General features: G+C 45.3%; 1 protein-coding gene across 2 annotated transcripts in view; it reads left to right on the top strand.

Moving 5' to 3' along the window:
- BIN2 (bridging integrator 2) overlaps nt 1-21,383 on the top strand; it is a 48,342-nt gene extending 26,959 nt beyond the window's left edge. For both annotated transcript variants that reach the window (XM_074270360.1, XM_074270361.1), the window contains 7 exons: nt 171-278; nt 473-558; nt 1,962-2,037; nt 3,560-3,642; nt 7,417-8,080; nt 17,879-17,971; nt 20,913-21,383. In XM_074270360.1, coding sequence (XP_074126461.1) covers nt 171-278; nt 473-558; nt 1,962-2,037; nt 3,560-3,642; nt 7,417-8,080; nt 17,879-17,971; nt 20,913-20,945 — 1,143 coding nt within the window. In that variant the 3' untranslated portion in view covers nt 20,946-21,383. The remainder of the gene's footprint in view (nt 1-170; nt 279-472; nt 559-1,961; nt 2,038-3,559; nt 3,643-7,416; nt 8,081-17,878; nt 17,972-20,912) is intronic.
- The last annotated feature ends 229 nt before the right edge of the window (nt 21,384-21,612 follow it).

Here is a 21,612-nt window from a genome sequence, read left to right on the forward strand (position 1 = left end):
GCCTCTTCTTATGTCTGTGCATGGAATCCTACTGGATCTTCATAATTTTGTTATGTTTACTTTTGATTTACTTGGATTTGGTTCAATTCCTTCCGTCCACATTGTTCTAGTGCTTTGAGTATTGTTTCCTTGGCCCTGCTTCACTCCTTTTTCATCCTTTTCTGGACCAGGAGAGAATTTCCAAGCGAGGTCGGAAGCTGGTAGATTATGACAGTGCCCGCCACCACCTCGAGGCCGTGCAGAATGCCAAGAAGAAGGACGAGGCTAAAATCCTCAAGGTAACAAGCAGAGAGGCCCCAGGTCTGGGGGTGGGTGAGAGTTTTAGCCCACCCTTTCTTCCTGTCTGTCCTCTGAAAATTCTGAGCTAGGGAGAGACGGGTGGGGGAGGGAAACTTGAGTATGGTGGCTCCTGGGCAGGAGTGGGAGGCAGGGGCCACAGGCTCAGCTGTCTGACCATTCCCCCCCTCCCCAGGCAGAGGAGGAGTTCCAAAAAGCCCAGACAGTGTTCGAGGACCTAAACCGGGACCTACGGGAAGAGCTGCCCATTCTCTACAGCAGGTAAAGGATCCAGGGAAGTGGAGAAGTACAAAATTATCGTGGCAGCGGGGAGACCAGGGCTGCCCTCTACACAACGATGTGTACCCGAAAAGAGTCCCACTAACCTGGCTGGCTGGAGCCTCCTGGAGGCCTCATTAGCCCTTGCCACCCATTCTCTTTGTGACCTTTGTGACAAGTGTTTTTTTAATCTGTAATAAATCCTGTCCCTCTCGATTCTCAAGGTTTTCAGGATAAAAAGAGATGGGGCATCTTGATTCATTTTTAAATGTCATTCAAAATTAGCTAATGATAATAGCATAGTTTCTTGTGTAAGTGTATTACTTTAAACAAAAAGTAATAAATAATGAAATGCAATAAAATAATACATTTGCACAAGAAACTATGCTATTTTCATTAGCTAATAGCATAGTTTCTTGTACAAGCATGAACTTCCAGATCAATATAAAAGATAACAAAGAGGGAGGCATTTTAAAAGACTCTTCACTTTATAAAAGTATAATATTTCTTTAAATAGAATTTGCATAGAATCAAATTTAATAGAACTGGAGTTTTTTTGAAATTGTGAGATCTCCTGAGGTACTTAAAATGGGATTCAGTTTGTAAACACTGATTTTCACTTATGGCTTTGTGGAGCACAGGTGTCACAGAAAAAAAAAAAAAATAGAATAATACAACCTTCCATGGTGGGCAAATTATCCTCTCAAACCGGAAATGCAGCCCTTTTTGGTGCCAGAGTTCCTGGACTGCAAGTGCTCCATTCCACCCTCTCCTCCTCCTCTGTGACCATTTGACTGTCACCCAACCCCAGAATGCTGGAGCTTGAGACAGAAGGTGGGAGTGGTTTGTGGCATTCTGGGTGGAAAATGGCCTTTTCTATGGAGCACAGATCCTTGGGCTTAGAAATAGGTTGGGGGAAAAAAAAGAAATATATTGGATTCAAATCCTAGCTATTAATACTTTGTGACCGTACATAAGTCATCTCGTTAAATCTCAGTTTTCTCATCTCTAAAATGGAAGGAATAATGCTCATAGTACCGACCTTATCCAAGTGGCTGTAAGGAAAACGCTTTGCAAATTGCAGCACTAATGGTGGTAGTATGAATGACTGTCATTATTAGTCATTTGATTCTCACAAAATCCTGCAGGATAGAGAATGCACTTTATAGATCCAGAAGCCTGAGCTCCATGAGAAGTGAAGTGACTTGTCCCAGAACTAGTTAGTGACCGATCCAAGATTCAAACGCCAGGCTTCTGACTCACCGCTGATGCTTTCTCCATTAGAGCATGCAGCCTCTCCCATCTTTTAAGATGGTATTTATACAGATAAATATTAGCTATCAGCCCTTCCTTCCTGAATACTCACCCACTGTTTGCTTTGCCTGGCTCTGTTCTGTTCCCTTTAGCCGCATTGGCTGCTATGTGAACATCTTCCAGAACATCTCCAACCTCAGAGATGTTTTCTATAAGGAAATGAGCAAGGTAAGAAGCCCTCAGCCCACGAAGGAGGGGGAAGAGGGAAGGGGAACAGTTGTGGAGATGCTCTGGGAGTTTGCCAAGACCATTCTTCATTGTTGATGGGCAAAATGGCATTAGTGTGTCCTGTCTGAGTTGCACAGAATAACACACCCATGCATAGGTCCACAAACACAGGTACAGCGCAGAAATGGAGGCCAGAGAGAGTAACGCTCGAACGAGAGGACCTAGGGCTGGTTTCAATTAATAAGTAATTTGTTATTTACTAAGTATTTACTATGTGCTAAGCACTGGGAATTGAAGTAGAAGACGGGCCCTGCCCTCAGTGAAATAATACATATGAAAGGTTTCTGCTATAAGTCAGATGGAAAGGCCTCAGCCTATGGAAGAAGCTCCCAATAAAGAAGGTTAGAGGAGACTGAAATGGGTAAGTCATGGAATCTGCAGCTGGGTAGAGGTGAGCCTTTAAATCCCGGGAGAGTTTCTCTGGTTAAGGAGGCTGGGTTTGGACCGTCCTTCTAGGCAGAAGAAAGCCAAATGATCTCTTTTATCTTCCGCTTGTAGAATTCTCAGGTTCTTCTATCTGGAGTCACATCTTCATGGCCTTCCTCCAGGGGCGTGATGCATCCTGCTCAGAGGCAGTCCCAGAACCACTGAGTTGGGAGGCATCTAGTGGTCCCTTAGTCTAACCCCTCCCTGAAGGAGGGGAAAAAATGTTTTTTTTCTGCAGCACCCTAGTATGTGACCTCTGCTTTAACCACTCCAGTGTTAAGGAACCACTGGTGTTCAGAGGAAGCCCATCCCTCTCTGGGACAGCTGTTGTTCCTTTACGCTAAATTGAAATTTCTCTCTCTGAGCAAAGGATTTCTTTGGATTAATGATGATTTTAGAGTTTGCTAAAAAAGCACCAAAGGAAAGTCATCTAGTCTAAGGGCCTTCCAGAAGTAGGGATCTCTGGCAAGTTGACATGCAACCAGGTGGAATTTGTTTATTCATCTCAAAGCAAAAGGAAGGAAGCCAGCCCCCAGAATTAGTTATCACCTGCGTATGTTCCACTGACAACACAGATAAACCACAGATGGGTAATGGAAAGTTAGCTGCGTGCTGTGGTCAGAGGGCGTTTTGAAGAAGGGCTCGAGCTGTCCGCCTGAGGGACCGGCAGCATGCAGCCGCCAGGGGGCCAGAAGAGTGGCTGTGAGCAAGGGACCCTCCAGAGTAGCCCTGGGCGCTGGCTAAGGCGGGGCCTTATCTGGGAACCAGGCTCTCGGGCTCTGCAGAAGCTTCTGCTGGGAGGAGATTTGGTTCCTACGCTTCCGTTAGAGGCTCCTGACCATAGCCAGGGAAAGGTGATGTCCCCAGAGAATCCCGGGGCTGACCAGAGGGGCTCTGGGCTTAGCTGCTAAAAGATGAGGGGATTCCATAAGTTTTCAGGGGAAGAAGGAGCAGGGGTGGGAAGAAGCAAAGGGGGAGGAGGGTTCAGGCTGAGCTATTACAACCATTCCCTCCTTTTCTCTTTTGTTCACTGTAGCTGAACCATGACCTCTATGAAGTGATGAGCAAACTGGAGAAGCAATATTCCAGCAAAGTCTTTGTGGTCAAGGGAGTGTCCAAGTGAGCCTTCTTTGCTGTCTTTCTATCACAGGGTCAACTTTGAGTCTTTTCTGGGTCCCTTCCTCATCCCCACCCCCACTCCAAAGCCATGGCTTCCCTGTGAGGGGCGGGTGAGTCTGCATCCGTGTGCACGCGTGTGTGTCGGGTTCCAGAGCTGGTGTAGGAGAGTCCTTTCTGTGGCTCCTTCATGCAGCTGCTCCTCTAGGTTCCTTCTGTTTGCCCTCCAGTCACACTATCCTGCCTACGGGCCTTGGCTCCTACGTGTCGTCTCTGAGAGGATTCAGACCCAGCAAATCGAGCATGGAGCCTCGAGACATTTACTTAAGGGAGACAGGCAGGCAGCCCAGCAGAAGGGGAAAACCAGAGGAATTGGGCCGAGCAGGAAAGTTGGCTAGTCTCAGATAAGAAGAAGCGTGGGAAGAGTTTTGTTCTAATGAGGTACGAGAGAGAGAGACACACACAGAGGAAAGAGGAGAATCAGACAGAAGAGAGAGAGAGAGAAGTAAAGGAGACACGCACAGACACACAGATGCATATGAACGAGAGAGAGACAAGAGAGAGAACTCTAAGGCAGGGAGGATCATTTAGCTGGCAGCCGCTAGAACGTTATCCCCGCCCCCTTCTCGGAATGCCCTCTATTTTCTATAATCCCATTTATTCCTCAAAACCCAGTCTAGGAGCTACGTGAAGCTTCGGTGACCATGCCAGGCCCATTCTCTGTCCCTATTCAAACTCATAAATAATCAACAGCATTGCTATTGTAAACTATAACTAACTAAGCACCTATGATGTAGATGGTAGTCCTCCCTGCCTTGGCAAAGCTTAAGGCCTCAGGAGAGGAAGAGACATGTAAGGCTGGAGAAACTGAGCAAGGTCCAGGTTTATTAAATGGGAGAGATTTGTTAGAACCAAATGGATCCGTGGTTGGCCCAGGGCTGACCGAGACCGTGGTCTCCGAGAGTCCAGCCCTGGATGGCGGATACAAGATTCTTTTATAGGGGAACAAGAACAATGACCTAATGGGGAGGTACCTGGATGGGGCTGACCTAAAGGGGGGGGCACCTAGGATGGCATAATGGAGGGAGGTACGGGAGAGGCTCCTGATATCCTAATGATGTCTGAAATGGATAAAGACCTTTATCCCTTCAAACGCTAAGAGTGAATGACTGTAGCCTAAGGTCTAAGATATAAGACCTTTATCCTAACATTAGGAGGGAATGGTTATAGCCTGAGGCAGAGTAACCAAACAGGACCATTAGGGAAACTGGGTCAGGACTTTAAAGGGAACTGCGGCACAACCGACTAACCTTACCAGGAAGTGTTTGCTGCCCACCAGATAGAGGGCATAAATGGCAAGCACTGCAGAGATTCAGAGAGGAGCCAGAACCTGCAGGGGAAGAGGAGACTAGAGCAGGAAGAGTGGTGCAGAAGCACAATGAAAACTCTGGTCCTTCGCTTGCCCTTTTTTTGTCTCCCTTCTCTTTCCCCAACACATACCCTCTAAATTGTCATTTATTGGAGGACAGGGACCATTTATCATTTTCCTGCCTATCTTTTATATTCAAAACAACATTTATGGAGCATGAGCTATGTTCAACGCTTTGTCCCAGACTCAAGATAGTCAGGAAAGACCTAGGCGTGAGTTCTGCTATGTGGCTACAGGTCAGTCACTTAAAGCGTCTCGGGCTGTGTCCTCCTCTATAAAGGAAGATACTCATGTCTATAGTACCTCCTCCCTTCCAAGGACAAATAACCCACATAAAATGTACCTTGCACTTTAGCTACTATTTTTTATTATAATCTAATATGGAAATTAAGAAATGGATTCTAAGAAACAAAAGAAAAGCTGTGGCCTGGGGGGAGCTTCAAGGCGAAGCCATTAGAACTATGAGAAATAGGATTTTTAGCAGGTAGAAGTGGAGGGGGAGAAGTTTGTGCTGCTTGAGGGATGGGTCTTATTCTGGGAGTGGTGAATAATCCTATCTGGCTATCTGGCCCTATTGTTTACTTGGGGAGGGAAGTAAAATAAACCTAGAAAGGGAGGTTACAGCCGAACCCTGGAGCTTGGACTGGCTAGAGGCCTGATAAATACCAGCTGAATGAAGTTAGCCCCCCGTGGCTTTTAAAATGTAGTGTGAATTAGAAATAAGAGGCACCCCTCAGCGACCCCCACTGCCTTTGGGAAATGACCCGTAGGTCCTCTCTGGGAGGACAGCCAGGTAATGAGCATTACCTTCCCCACCCTCAGCCAGCCAAAGCCCTCCAGTCTCTGACTGAGAGACCTGGTTACTTCCTGGGGCTGCCTCCTCTCCGCGCCCAAAACTGGCTCCAAAGTAACTACCTCCGGAAGGCGTCCTCAGAGCCTTGCTTGTGCAGGTGCCTGAACAGCCTCCAGCTGGACCTATTGCAGATGCTCCATGAATTGAATGGTCCTTTCCCAGTTTAACTTACTTTAATGGAATACGTTCTCTTTATTACATCATATCTTCACATTTCTCGGGTCCTATTCTGGGAGCTCATAACTCATATTATGTATATCACAAGCCTAGAAAGGACCTTGGAAATCATCTGCTTCAATCCATTCTTTTTCTAGTGAAGAACCTGAAGCCAAAAGAGACGAAGTGATTTAGGATTTAGAATAAGTCACTCCGGCTCCATTAGTCTGGGATCTTCTAAGGCCAGAGGCCCGATCTTTGATTCTCTGCCAAAAACAAAAACACTTATTAGTCATTTAGTAGGCGCAAAGGAGGCATCCTGTTAGGCGTTGTGGAGGAGAGGGATGAGGGGAGCGAGGTATACATTGAAAAGATGACCCAGTTCCCAGTAGAATTCTCAATGCTTAGAACGGCCTCTGCCACTCCCTATCCCAGCTCTCACTGGCCCTGACCAGAACCATTTCACAATAGCCTTTAAGCTGTTCTCCCTGCCTCAAGTCCTCAGTTCCTCTAATTCTCCTGCTCTCTCATGCTGGTCATTCTAATAGCCTCAGTCTGATATATTGCACCTTGCTCAGAAGCCTTCTGTAGCTTGGAGGGAAAGTGAGACCCTCCACAATCTTTCTCCAATTTTTCTTTATTCTCTTACATTACTCCCAACCGCTGAGCCAGTTCCCTCTCCCTTTCCTTATTGATCCTGAGATTATCGAGGAAGAAAATGTAGACTCTGTTTCAGAGGAAGTGAAAGAATGAGTCACAGGATCATAGCAGAGAGGGAGAATGAGGCCCCCAAAAGGTGAGGGACTTGCTCCCAGTCTAGTTGAGAGGTGACGGAGCTGGCACTCAACCCTACAACCTCTGGCTCCCGGTTCAACGTTTTCCCCCGTATATTTTATAAAGCTGATAAAGCTGTTTCTCCTAAAAAAAAAGTCAGTTGGCCTCTCCTTGCCTCGGTTTCCTGAGAACCGGAACAGTGAAACAGGAACTACGCGAGGGTCTGGAAAGCAAACAGCAAGGTCTCTTTTGATTCTGAAGTTGACTAAATGCTGGTTGCCTGATGGGTTGTATGTTTGTGGTGGATTACCAAAGAGACAGAAGGGGTTTGGAGCCATATTACCTTCAGTAGGAAGAGGGACAACACCTACGTCTCAACGCAGACCCCTCCCCCCCAGCGAAATGAGAATTTCCTCTAAGTAGTGCCCTGAGAGGAACTACCACCAGAAAACTGGGGGCACAAGCCTTTTAGAAAATAAAAAAGACTAATGCACAGTGTTTCTCTTCTACTTGAAGCATTCCTTGCTGGGGCTGCTTTTTAAAACAATGGCTTTTCTTTTTTTAGGCACCGAGGCTCCTTGGTCATCTCATCTCCCATACCTAGATCCAGTATTTCCTTAACCTCTGCGGAGGGCAGCCCTCTGGCCTCCCCCAGCAGCCTTTCTCCTACAGATTCTTCTCCCCCTGCAAGCCCCCCTCCCAGAAGTCCCTCTCCTGTGACATCCATTGCCACAAGCCCTTCTTCCAGCAATACCTCCCTCCTTTGCTCGAAGAGAGAAAGAGATTCAGTCTTTGAAGAAGAAAAGGCTCCAGCTGAGGAGCTCGCCCAGAAGGAAGACTCCCCTGAATTCCAGGAGGACCCCTTTGCAGAAGAGAAGACAGGAGACGAGGATCACCCCAGTGTTGAAGAAAAGTTTGTGCCTCCCTGCAATGGCCCGGCTGGGTCCCGGCCCTCTTCTGTGGCTGAGGACGAGCGGCAAGCCGGAGGGCCTCCTCCTGACCCTGTCTCCCCGGGAGTCCCGCCTTCTCCCAAGGATGAAGAATCAGCCCCAAGGGAGAGAGCGCCTAGTTTCCAAGCTTTGATGGTAGCTGCTGAGGCATCTCCTCCCGCCCTCCAGGGCCCGGGGCCCTTCTCTGATCTCAAACCAGCTGAGCCGCCCGGCCTCAGCTCAGGGGACAGCAGCGCCAGAAACTTGGAGCAGCGCTTCCCTGCGCCACCCGTCAGGCAGGTGAGAGGGGCACTGCAGTCATAACGATGGAGGGACTTAGAAGGGAACGAGCATCTGCATAGTGTCCACTGCGCCTCAAGCACCTCACCACCATGCTGGGAACAAGGTGCTGTGCTGGCCCCCTTTTACAGTTAGGGAATGGAGGCAGACAGGTGCGGTGACTGCCCGGGGTCACACAGTGGTAAGGGTCTGACCACAACGTTCCATGCACCCAACCACCCAGCTGCCATTACCATTATCATCATCACCTGGTGGCAGTTACAGATGAGGAAACTGAGGCTCCTCTTAATGAGGGAAAGGAAAGGGGGAACCCCATTTCTCGGTGCATAGATAATCCCATGAGGCTCAGTGTCCCCTGTAAAATGAATTTACAGGCCCGAAAACCTAGATTGATAAATAAGAAGTTTATTGTGGAAATTTGGAAGTAAAGTTCAGTTAGAAAGACGCCAGGGCCAAAGATGAGCGGGCAGGAACCCTTACATGGACGGAAGGATACCATGTGTTGGCTGGGAGGGCTCCTGCCAAGAGGGAGTTCCGGCTCACCTCTTTTATACCCAAAAGATTGTGGGCAGTTCCAAGTTCTTGGTGGGCTTTTCAGTTAGCCCAGATCAGGTGAGGGCTGGGGGAAGCTGAGCTGATAGTGGGGCTGGGCCCAGATATTCAAAGGGTGCCTTTGACCAGGATTTGTGAATCAAGGTCAGCCATGGGTTGGGCAGTCAGAGAGGAATCTTAAAGGGACCTTAACCCCCATCAGTTCCCCCCTTAAACAGTTGAGACTTAAATTCATTTAAGAAAAATGAAAATTTGGGGCAGTGTCCTTCATTTAAGGCAAGGTTGAAGATTTTCTCCAAAGATCTTCAGAGTAGCGGGGTCCCCTCGTCTTGTTCCCCCCTCAAACCATCGCCTCCAGATGCATGTGGGAGAAGGGGCATCCATCTCTGCTTCGAGCTGACAAGGGTCGTAGGGATTTGGGGTTCCATGTCAGGAGGTGAGGCGTGAGGTGTAGGGGATGGTAGCAGGGCATTGAGGGGGTGTCCCAGTCAGTTGTCCCCAGTCAATGTTCTCCAGGCTGAAGGCCAGCTGAGAATCCAAAGTGTGAAGCCTAGAGAAAACATGTCGGGAACAGATTAAAAGTGGGGTGTCATCCAGGGTGGAGATGGTGCATTCAGGAGAATGGGGCCTTTAGCAAGAAATGCATCAGGTCCCTTCTGTGGGCTGCTTGTCAGATGCCCATCTAATTATCAAAGAGAAATAGGAGAAAATGCTGAGAAAAGATTATTTGTAGCCTATCTCTTTCACCCTTAATTTCCAGGAAAGCTAATTTCTCCTGGGATTGGGATTAAGGTTGTGGCCTCAGAAGTCAGGGGAGGCAAGAGGCCTTGATATCTAGTAGATTTAATGAACCGCTGCTCTTCTGTAAGGCAGGGTCTAGGGATGGGTATATCCCCAGTTGTCAGAGCTGCAGACCAAGATAAGAATGCGGTTTAAGCTCTTGGAAATGTTGGAAAAACTGTGCTGTTCTTTAAGAGAGTACCTGGTTATTCAATAAGCAAAGATCCTGAATCTTTTCCTTCCTAGTTTCCCCACTCTTTATTAAGGAGGGATGAAAAGCATCAGCATAGCCTACCCAGCTTACCGGCCTCTGAGGTATTCGGGCTGTCCTGAGATAAAAGGGAAACAGGGCCAGACCTCAAATTCCTACCAGGGAGCAGGACGCTGGGGGGCCAGTTCATCCCCCCTTGTGGTGTTCTGTGGTGGTGAGAAGGCAGTTCCTCCTGCTCGGATTCAGGGCAGAGACTGGGGTCTTCTTAGGCTTAAGTCTAGATGAGATTTGCATTAAAAGGCACCTCTACTTCTGAGTGTCTGGAAGCAGGAGTTGCCCTGAGAAGAGAACTGAGAGTCTCAGGTTAACAAGATAAAGGGAAACCAACAGGTGTTAGAAGTCAGTTTTGGTCTTACAGATCTCTATTAGTTGTCCAGTAGCACACAGATGACCAGGCTAAATACTTATTTGGCCAAGCATTTAGGATACAATGGTTACATATAATCAGGCTGGAAACAGCAAGGTATGACATAATTGAATTGCATTAACAATCTGATGTTAAAATCAGTTACATGAGGAAAAAATGCAAGAACAAATATTTCATCTCAACAAATATTTATCATAACCTTATATTGATAACAGTAAGGAATTTGTCCCAATGAGTTCATATCCAAGTAGATGTTTCATAAGTGAACATTATTCATACAAATCAGTTTGCTTTTAAAATACCCAATGCAATACAATCATATACAGAATGTCTAAATCCACATAAGAGAATTCAAGAAATTAGCAGTTGAACTTTTAGAAATAAATCCTACCAAAGTATGGATGATATTCACAGAAACCCAGGCTAAATTTGAATTTTATTGCTCTTTCCCAACCTTTTCGATTCAAATGGGGCTTGATTTGCTGGGTGTGTCCTAACAGCAGGGAAGCCCTGACAAGGTGGGTGGAGATTAGTTAATCTGTTCAGTGAAGTTTATTGGGAGGCAGTAACCTGACCCCAACTCTATAGCTTTCGTTCCCTTTAGGCGTCCCTAAGAGAGAGAGAGAGATAGGACAAAAAGTTTTAATTTCGCCAGAGCTGTACCATGACGTCTCAATGAGCAATGCTTGGCTTGAACGTAGAGCTCCAGAGAGCATCAATGAAGTCCCGGTGAATTGAGCTGTCCCACCTCACTGTTAGAGGGTGGGGGTTTGTGTTAACCTCATGAACAGGAAGCCTGAAATAGAGGCAAGAGCAATATTGGAGTAGGTCTCTAGAGAGATGACATAATCAGTGGAGACAGCATCTTGATAAGAGATTCTGATAGCTTGGGATGGAAGGGCCATTCTCCTATTCTGAAGCTTAAGATCTTATCAAGTATTCTGATAAAGAGGCAGGGGGAGGTTTTGCAGAACTAAAAGGCAGGGAAACTGAGGCAGGACTGAGTCAGGATAATTAGGGAAACTGAGTCAGGACAATAAAACAAACCAGACTAAAATTAGAAAATGCAAGGACTTGTGGCAAGGACCAGTTTCTCCCTGATAACCACAAAATTATTAGCATAGAACAGCACTCCTTATTCAGAGAGACACACAAGCCTCCCTGTTCGAATCTCTGCTGTTGGGGGGCATCTCAGCCAGAGATGGATAGTCTTTAGGTCTGTGGACATTTGTGCATTTAACTCAGCCTCTGCTGTGTAGCAGTGCTCAAGGCAATCCTGCTGCCCTAAGAGGACACCCCAAGTCAGGGGCTCTGAAAGAGAGACAAAAAATGGAGTTTGAGAGCTTCTCTCTCTCTCTCTCTCTCTCTCTCTCTCTCTCTCTCTCTCTCTCTCTCTCTCTCTCTCTCTCTTCTCTCTCTCTGAGAGATTTCTTGAGTAAATTATGCAGTTAAGACCAAGACAGGCCACCCCAAACCATTAGAGTTCTGATGTCGAAATGATGAAATAATAATTAAGGAACTGGGGTAACAGGGGTGGAGAAACAGATCAGAGAGGCTGCCAGTCCCAGGACAGGTGTCTGATTTTTGGTTGTTTCTAAAGAATAATCCCAAAGACTGAATAAGGGATTTCAAAGTTAAAACATAACTTGGCAAATCATAGTCTAGTAAATTTTAGGCGAGAGTCCCCTGAAAATGAATTTACAGGCCGAAAACCTAGATGGGTAAAAAGATGTTTATTGCAAGGTTTGGAAGCAAGGTTTAGGTCTGATTAGAAATGCCTTGAGATGCAAAAGAAGGCCTTTTGTCTCTGCAGCCTTCTCCAAACCCAGCATCTGCTAAGGAAGAATTTTAAAATCAGGTGTGTCTAGATAGTGGACAGGTAAAAAGCTTTTAGTTTTCCAACTTTTTGCAGCCTCTCCCTTATCTGTAGAGACAAGAGAGTGAGACAAAAGGAGACCTTTCGTCAATCGCAGCAATTCTTAAAGAATTGTGCCGAGCATAGAGCGCTAACAACGATCCAGGCCTGAAGCAGCTTGGATGTCCACTGCAAAATAGGAAAAGAAAAAGTCTTTTACCTTTTCCAGAGTTCCGTTCAGTAGCCAAATTATGTCTAGTTTTCCAGGTCCTTCGTCAGGGAACCAAAATGATGAGGTAAGCAAAGAGTAAAATCGTTTCCAATTCGGCCTGAACTGAAATAAGACATCAGTTTTTCCCAATTTCCTGACAAGTTGAAATCTCAGTTTCCTTCCTCCCCTGTTTACAGAAATTATCAGATTATGCATAACAGACTAATAAATTTTCCTGAAATAGCAACAGTCAAACAGTTTTATGCAGGCAATAGTTAAACAGTTTTATGCAGCAATAGTTAAACAGGTTTATGCAGCAATAGTTAAACAGGTTTATACAGCAATAGTTAAAAGTTTTTCTCATACAGAACAATAGTCAAACAGTTTTATGCAAGTCCCCCAGTTTTAAGGAGCAGGCCCATCTCAAAACCTTCTCTGAGGAAAAGAAATCCCAGGTGACCCCTCCCTACTCTTTTAGAAGAGGTAGAGGGAGGGGAAGGCAGCTAGCCTCAGGCAACAGATACTTATGTAGAGAATAGTGGCTGAGTCAAGGACAAAAACCCTACCCCCACCCATCTTCTAATGATTAGGATGTGGAGGCATTTGGGGCATTTAGAAAGGCCATACCCTAATTGGAGATAAGTGACTCCTGAAGCAAGTTGGGGGTTAGGTGAGTAGAGAGAGATTGGAACTCTACATAGAATTCAGGTGTTAATTTAGCCGCTCTCTAAAAGGCAGCTTGAGGGAGAGTCTATTCCTATTCTATATCCCGGGCTTCCTGGACTGAAGCCAGAGAAGTTGAGATGAGAGAGAGACAGTTTAAGGAAACTGAGGCAGTAAAAAAAGAACTGTTCCACACCGGAACAGAGAAAGATTCTAGCGAGGCACCAAATTAAAAGTAGTTAAGGAGCATTTAAATAGCTTCAATCACTTTAATTCACCCTTGCCTGCCTGCAGTCAGGATGGGGGGGGGGGGGAAAGGAGAAATCAAAAGAAACTATTTTCACTCTCTTAACAATTAATTTGCCTGGATTCGGAATTTTGTTCCCCAGCCAAAATTATAAAGATGTCCTTTCTGAAGTTCTAGACTGGCCAGGACCAGAACTTAGAAAGGGCATCTCTTAATTGTCAGCATATGAGGGGGCATAGGATGCCAATTGAGAGAAATAAGAGAGTGCGCTAGGAGCTAAAAGTCCTGGACCAAGAGAAAAGTCAGGAGTTCCCACCTGCAAGGTAAGGAAGAGCAGGTAAGTATGCCTGCGGCTTAGAAAGAAAATGGGCAGTTTTAAAATCCTGCCTAGAGAGCATGGCCTAATGCAGGAAAGCGAGTCCCATTTTAAAAGGTATGGGACAAGCTAGTTCTGAGAGCGCTGGAAGCCTTGGCTCCTTTAAGAGCCAGGTAGAAGCTATGGGAGGAGCGTTTCTAGAGATTTTGAAAAGAATCCCCAAATCTCCCCACTGTAACCCAAGAAGGGACAGGATGGGAGCATTTAAATGGCAGGTTAAACCCAGAGAAGGAACATTGGGAATTGAATGTAAAATATTAGCACTACTGTCTATCTACCCAGGTTACTTACACCTTTGGAATCCAATATTTAACGTGCAACAAGAAAATGGGATTTACACACATATATTGTATCTAGGTTATACTGTAACACATGTAAAATGTATGGGATTGCCTGTCATCGGGGGGAGGGAGTAGAGGGAGGGAGGGGATAATCTGGAAAAATTAATACAAGGGATAATGTTATAAAAAAATTACTCATGCATATATACTGTCAAAAAATTTATAATTATAAAATTAATAAAAAAAAAAAAAAAAAAGAAAAAAGAAAAAGAAAGAAAAATGGCAGGTTAAGCCACATGGGAGAGGTTGGAAAAGAGAGAGGATGGGGGAAGGGAGAGATGTTATCTTACCCAGTGCTTCTCCAGTGGCAAAGGTGAAGGCTCCAATAGAGACACATCTCCAAGTTCACCCCGATCCATTGACCGTCTCCTCGTGGCAACAGCCTGGCCACTACGGTGGAGTGTGAGAGGGGCTCAAACACAGATTTCTCCCCCAGAAAAGATCAAGGAGACTGCTGGCCTGGGACCCGAGAGGGATGGCCACCTGGTGGGGGGAGGGGTGAAGAAGAGACACTCTCCAGTGTCCGAGTTGCAGCCTGTGGGTAGGCTTTTCTGGTGAGATAAAGGGATTAGAAATGCTTTGGAAAAGCAGCCTGTAGTGACAGAGTGAGATGAGGGTAGGAACACAGATATTCTTCCCAGAAGCTGCTCGAGCTGCTAAGGACAAAAATTGGTTCTGAGAGACCTGAAAAGGTTGTTAGTTTTCGGGGTAACAATTTTCAGGGTCCCCGTGAGGGCCACCAACTAATGAGGGAAAGGAAAGGGGGAACCCTGTTTGTTGGCACATAGATAATCCCATGAGGCGCAGTGTCCCCTGTAAATGAATTTACAGGCCTGAAAACCTAGATTGATAAATAAAAGGTTTATTGTAGGAATTTGGAAGTAAAGTTCAGTTAGAAAGACGCCAGGGCCAGAGGTGGGCAGGAACCCTTACGTGGCTGGAAGGATACCATGTGTTGGCTGGGAGGGCTCCTGCCATGAGGGCGTTCCGGCTCACCTCTTTTATACCCAAAAGATTGTGGGCAGTTCCAAGTTCTTGGTGGGCTTTTCAGTTAGCTCAGATCAGGTGAGGGCTGGGGGAAGCTGAGCTGATGGGGGCTGGGCCTGGATATTCAAAGGATGCCCTTGACCAGGATTTGTGAATCAAGGTCAGCTTGGGTTGGGCAATTAGAATTAAAGGGACTTCAACCCCCATCACTCTGGTTCTCTTAAAATTTTTAAGAGCTGTCATATGAAAGAAAAATTAGACATTCTTTATAGCAGGATTAGCACTATGCATGTGGCAGGGAAAGTTTGTGGCTCAATCCGAAAGGTTTCTTTTATTGAATCTGACAATTTTCAACATCTAAAAATATCCAATTTAACACTTGGAGCCCTCCCAAAATAGAACTGTTTCTGAGGTTCTCATCCCAGGAAGTGTTCAAGAACAGCTAGCCTTTTGACAATCAGTTCAATCTGATGTGCCTTTATTAAAGGCCCTTGAATGTGTCAGGCACTGTGCTCAGTGCTGGGACTACAAAGACAAAGATGTCCTTAAAGAGCTTACAATTCTTTATTTATATATATATATATATATATATATATAATTATTATAGCTTTTTATTGACAAAACATATCCCTGGGTAATTTTTCAACATTGACTTTTGCAAAGACTTCTGTTCCAACTTTTCCCCTCCTTCCCTTCACCTCCTCCCCTAGATGGCAGGTAGTCCCATACATGTTTAAATATGTTAAAGTATATGTTAAATACAATATATGTTTACATATTTATACAGTTGTCTTGCTACACAAGAAAAATCAGACTTAGAAATAAGGTAAAAATAACCTGAGAAGAAAAACAAAGATGAAAGCAAACAATAACAGAAAGAATGTAAATGCTATGTTGTGGTCCACACTCATCTCCCAGAGTTCTTTCGCTGGGTGTAGCTGGTTCTGTTCATTACTGATAATTGGAACTGATTTGCATCCTCTCACTGTTGAAGAGAGCCATGTCCATCAGAATTGTTGGATCATATAGTATTGTTGTTGAAGTATATAATGATCTCTTGGTCCTGCTCATTTCACTCAGCATCAGTTCATGTAAGTCTCTCGAGGCCTTTCTGAAATCATTCCGTTGGTCATTTCTTACAGAACAATAATATTCCATAACATTCATATACCACAATTTACCCAACCATTCTCCAATTGCTGGACATCCATTCAATTTCACTTTCTAGCCACTACAAACATGGCTGCCACAAACATTTTGGCACATACCCTTCTTTAAGATCTCTTTGGGATATAGGCCCAGTAGTAGCACTGCTGGATCAAAGGGTATGCACAGTTTGATAACTTTTTGGGCATAGTTCCAGATTGCTCTCCAGTATGGTTGGATTCTTTCACAACTCCACCAACAATGCATCAGTGTCCCAGTTTTCCCACAGCCCCTCCAACATTCATCGTTATTTGTTCCTGTCATCTTAGCCAATCTGACAGGTGTGTAGTGATACCTCAGAGTTGTCTTAATATGCACGTCTCTGATTAATAGTGATTTAGAGCATTTTTTTCATATGACTAGAAATAGTTTCAATTTCATCATCTGAAAATTGTCTGTTCATATCCTTTGACCATTTATCAATTGGAGAATGGCTTGATTTCTTATAAATTAAAGTCAATTCTCTGTATATTTTGGAGATGAGGCCTTTATCAGAACCTTTAACTGTAAAAATGTTTTCCCAGTTTATTACTTCCCTTTCAATCTTGTCTGCATTAGTTTTGTTTGTACAAAAGCTTTTCAATTTGATATAATTAAAATTTGCTATTTTGTGATCAATAATGATCTCTAGTTCTCTTTTGGTCCCAAATTTCTTCTTCCTTCACAAGTCTGATAGGTAAACTATCCTATGTTCTTCTAATTTATTTATAATTTTATTCTTTATACCTAGATCATGAACCCATTTTGATTTTATCTTGGTGTATGGTGTTAAGTCTGGGTCAATGCCTAGACTCTGCCATATTAATTTCCAGTTTTCCCAGCAGTTTTTGTCAAATAATGAATTCTTATCCCAAAAGTTGGGGTCTTTGGGTTTGTCAAACACTAGGTTTCTATAGTTATTGACTATTATGTCTTGTGAAGCTAACCTATTCTACTGATCAACTTCTCTATTTCTTAGCCAATACCAAATGGTTTTGTTGACCACTGCTTTATAATATAGTTTTAGATCAGGTACAGCTAGACCACCTTCATTTGATCTTTTTTTTTTTTTCATTAATTCCCTTGAAATTCTCAACCTTTTGTTCTTCCATATGAATTTTGTTGTTATTTTTTCTGGGTCATTAAAATAGTTTCTTGGGAGTCTGATTGGTATAGCACTAAATATATAGATTAGTTTGGGGAGTATTGTCATCTTTATTATATTCGCTCGGCCTATCCAAGAGCACTTGATATTTTTACAGTTGTTTAGATCTGACTTTGTGTGGAGTCTTTTGTAGTTTTAGAGCTTACAATTCTAAAGGGAAATATATAATTTGAAGATTGCAGAGGATCTCAGTGACCCCACCAGGTATCCCCACTATACATGTCCCATCCCCTTGTCTCTGCTTAAAGACTTCTGAGGAGGAAGAACCCTGAGGGAGCCCAGCCCATTCATGGACAGTGCTACTTGTAAGGAGTCTCCATTCACTTTTTGTGCCCTCCAACCATAGTTCCTGCCTCTCCCCTCTGGAACAAAGAAGAAGGTATCTGATCAGTGCCCCCTATGTCTTTTCTTCAGGCTAAACATGTCTGTCCCTTCAATCATAGACGACAAAACCTGAGACCAGGGTCTCCTCTGAATGTTCTTCAACTTGGAATGTTCAGGGATGCCCAGCATTGAACCACACCCTTGAAGCAGCCTGGATCATATGAATTTGGAGCCGCACATCCCCCTGCTGTGCCCTGTGGAGCTTGCCATTCCCCTCACCCTATACTTGGAAGTCCATTGTTTTGTTCCCAACTAATTTCCTCTTCGAGATCCTTTTGGATCTTGGTGTTGTGATCTCATTGGTCTGTCACTAACTACTACCTCAGTTTTCCCTCTATAAAATGGAGGCATTGGACTAAATGGTCTAGAAAATACCTTGACACTGTAATATTCTGTGATTTCTGTGTTTTGCAGGTTTCTTATGAACTTGGCACAAAAGAGGAGGTAAAAGAGGAGAGCAAGAACTCAGACCAGAGCAAGAAGCGGGATTCAGACATTTCCCCTCAGGTACTTCTCCCCATCACTCAGACGTTTTCCTTACTATTTCCCCTGAAGAGTCACTCAGCAGTCAATCAACACACACTTATTAAGCACTTACAGTTTGCCAGGCACTGCTAAGACCTGGGGAATCACAAACAGAGGCAGATACACAGGATGTCACCTTCTAATGGGGAAGATAAATGGCCTTTCTCGCCAAGGCCTTAGATCCCCTCCCTTCCCATCTTCTCCTGGAGATTGTCCCCTCTGCCATCCCACTCTCTAATCTTTAATCCCTCCCTATTTCTGGCTTCTTCCTCACAATTTACAAACATTCCAATTTTCCCTTATCCTTAAAAAATCCTCACTTGATCTTTAAACCCTCTTCTGATTTCCTGCTCAGTTGCTTCCCTCCCACTTCCTCTCCTCGCACTGCCCTCACCATCCCAAACTGCTCTCTCCAAAGTTTCCAATGGTGTCCTGAGAGCCAAATGCAAGGGCTGCATTGTGGCTCTTCGGCCTCCCTTCCGGTGTGATTGCCTTTCCTGATTGATCACAGTTAAAATAGCAGCTAGAAAAGGATCTTGCTTAGAGTCACCTAGCTAGAACCTGGAACCAGTTATCTTCTCCACATCACAACTTTCCCTGTTACCCTTTTGATTGCCATAAGAAATTAAATAGGAATTTTATGGAAGCTGTAGATGACACAGAAAAAGTTTAATGCATAAAACATATGTTTGGTATTGTATCATATCAACCCAAATTTTATAATAAGGTACTAAAACAGCCCCTAAAAGAAAAAGAAAAAAAAATCAAGATTTTCCTCTGGTACAAAAGAAGGGCTAAACAAATTTTATCTGGATTTTCCAGAGCACAGGGCATGGCACCCCTAACACAGGGATGTGGGTGGGATAAGTGTGTGCCCTTTTAACTTACAAGACCACAACAACAGGTACTCCAGGGCAGGCCTCTTAAATTTTCTCCACTAGCAGCCCCTTCACCTGAGAAATTTTTACGTGACCCAAGTATACAGGTGTATAAAACAGGTAGACAAATCAAACTCCTAATTCTGTGATCATGGTGGAGTTACATGGGTGGACCCCATAGGGGATCACACACCAAGAAGCCCGTCGTAGACTACCAGGGGACAGACAGCCCCCCTGGTTTGGGGTGAAGAGGTCCAGGGATAGGAGTCTGTCCTTCTCTTCTCATGGGCTGTCGGATGAACTCTATGCCTCATCTGCAAATTGGAGTACAGCAGAGTGATCTCAGGATTCCTTGCATCTCTAAGGACATGAACATATGAGAGTTGTCCAGTCCACAGTCTTAGAAACACAAAGATGGCAGCAGAGGGCACCTTGGGATCTCTGGGTTTCAGTTCTGTTTTGATCTCTAGAGCTCAACATTTCCCCAGAAAAAATGACCTAATAGATGGTCTCTTCTCAACTGACAGAGCAGAAGAGAAGGACCTTGAGCACAGAAATACAGCTCTAAGCTGAGGTTAAGTGGGGAGCGGAGTCTGAAAGGGATACTTGGCTAATTTAAAGTCTGTATTTATATTTTTAATAGATATTTTATAAAGAGGTGTGTAGAACTAGATAGAGACAAAGACAGAAAGAGAGCATGTATTCAAGCCTTCCTGTGTGCCAGGCACTGAGCCAAGCTAGTTAAATAAGTTAGTCCCCATGCTCAAACAGCGTACCTTCTAATGGGGGAAATGAGGGGCAAGTGGGGAAGAGAAGACTGGGCACTGGGACCCAGTGTCAGTGTGGTGGGGAAAGTGTACTCTAAGGAACCAAGCCCAGGCAGTCCTAGGGGCACAGTCCAGGCTCCTCAGCTCCGTGCTCCCCATTGCCACTTGCAGGTTCTCCTTCCTCCATCACTCACCACCCTTCTTTCTTCGAGGCTCTTGCTATTCACATCTACCATCAGAAGCCATTTTCAGTAGAGCCCCTGCCCCCTTTTTTCCTCAATGAATTCAGTTCCTGGCTCACAGTTTTCTCTCCTCCTCTCCTCCTGCCCCCCTGCTGGGGGACTTCCGAAGGGGTTTCCCTCAAATCCTGAGCCCTTCAGCCCTACTCACCTCTCCTGAGCTACTTTTGCCCCACTCCGCAGCCAAACACAAACAGGCTCACACCCTTGGTCTTGCTGTCCCCCACAAACACAACACTGCCTGGTGAAAGAACCTCCTTCTTTGACCATCATCTGTGGCCTTTTCACCCTCCTTCTGCCCCCCCTTACAAAGCTCTCTTCATCCTGATCATGTCCTCCAGTGCTTGACCCTCGGGCCTCTCTCAGCCGGTCTCCCCTTCATGAGCTACTCACTCTTGGGTAACCTAAATTACTTTACCCGTCGTCCTCCTCTTGTGGATCCCGGCCCATTATCACGTCGACAATGACTCCCAGCCAAGCCTCTGCCCAGAACCAGGATCAGTCTGTCAGCAGGACTGAAGTCCTGGTGTTCCTGCCTCAGCGGGCTGCTCTCCCCTCCGGACACACCACTTGACACAGTGGGGAGGTGGACTAAGCGTGGGAATGAGCTCTGAGGACCACAAGCCACTCTGGTAGCATCTTTCTCCCTGAAAGGCATTTCTGACTCAGAATTAGGTCAGCAGCCTAGGGGGAAACCTCCTGAGACACAGAGGATAGAGGGAAGGATGGGTTCTGGGGCAGGCTTGGGCGTGACAAGTCACAGCCTGGAATCTGCTTCAAGGGAGTGGCCAAGGGGAGTCCAGGATTTGCTGATGCTAACGGGGTGCTGAGGAGGAGTCGCCGTCCCAAAGAAACAGCCAGGCAGGACGATGGAGTGTATCCCCCAGTCCGGACCTGGTCTGTCTGGCAGACTCAGACAGCTCAGCGGAGGGTCAATAATTTAACATTTATTCAAAGTCAAATATGAGAAGGCTGGGGCCTCCTCTCAAGGAGCTTTCTTCCTACTGAATCTCCTAATGGAGTTGCTATTGTATTCCAGGTGAAGGAATGTCCGAATGAGGAAGAAAATTGAGTGAGAACTTTGGCCATGATCCCCACACCTTCCCAGGCCAGCCTCCCAAACTGGGGAAGTGCCAGTTGTGAGAGCAAGAAGCCAGCTGGTCCAGGAGGCCGCAGTCCAGCCGGCCTCCCTCTCTGGCCCGGTGAATGCTGGCCCTCAGGGGAGTCGGGGAAGAAAGTTTGACCCAGAAAATAGTTCATCCAAATTGGGGAGTTGTTAGCATGAAAAAGGCTGGCTTTATTTTTCTTTTTAGGGGTTTAGGGATTGGAACAAAAAGCACACACATCACACAGACTTCTGTACTCATATAGAAACACATACTGTTACGGAGATTAAAACAGTTGTGCATGATTTAAAAGGCCAGAAGGTCAGTTTTCAGTGTTAAAGACAAATAAACTGTGGTTCTGAACATATTTGTGTTTAATTCAATAAATATTTATTAAGTGCCTACGAAGTGTTACGCTCATCTGAATTGAGATTTGAGATCATTAGAAGGAGCATCTCTACGCTGAGCAAGATTAATTTGCAGATCATGTACAAGACGCTGTGGAGATAGAAAGGCCATCCCGGGGTCTTTTCTAGGGGAAGTTGCTGGCCAGGGCTTCATCCCATCACCTCTGCCTTCTCTCTGAATTCCAGGGAGTGGTTTGGAACTCAACAAGACTTTGGTCTCAGATTA

This window comes from Sminthopsis crassicaudata, chromosome 5, assembly GCF_048593235.1.
Source record: "Sminthopsis crassicaudata isolate SCR6 chromosome 5, ASM4859323v1, whole genome shotgun sequence".
Classification (NCBI taxonomy): Eukaryota; Metazoa; Chordata; class Mammalia; order Dasyuromorphia; family Dasyuridae; genus Sminthopsis; species Sminthopsis crassicaudata.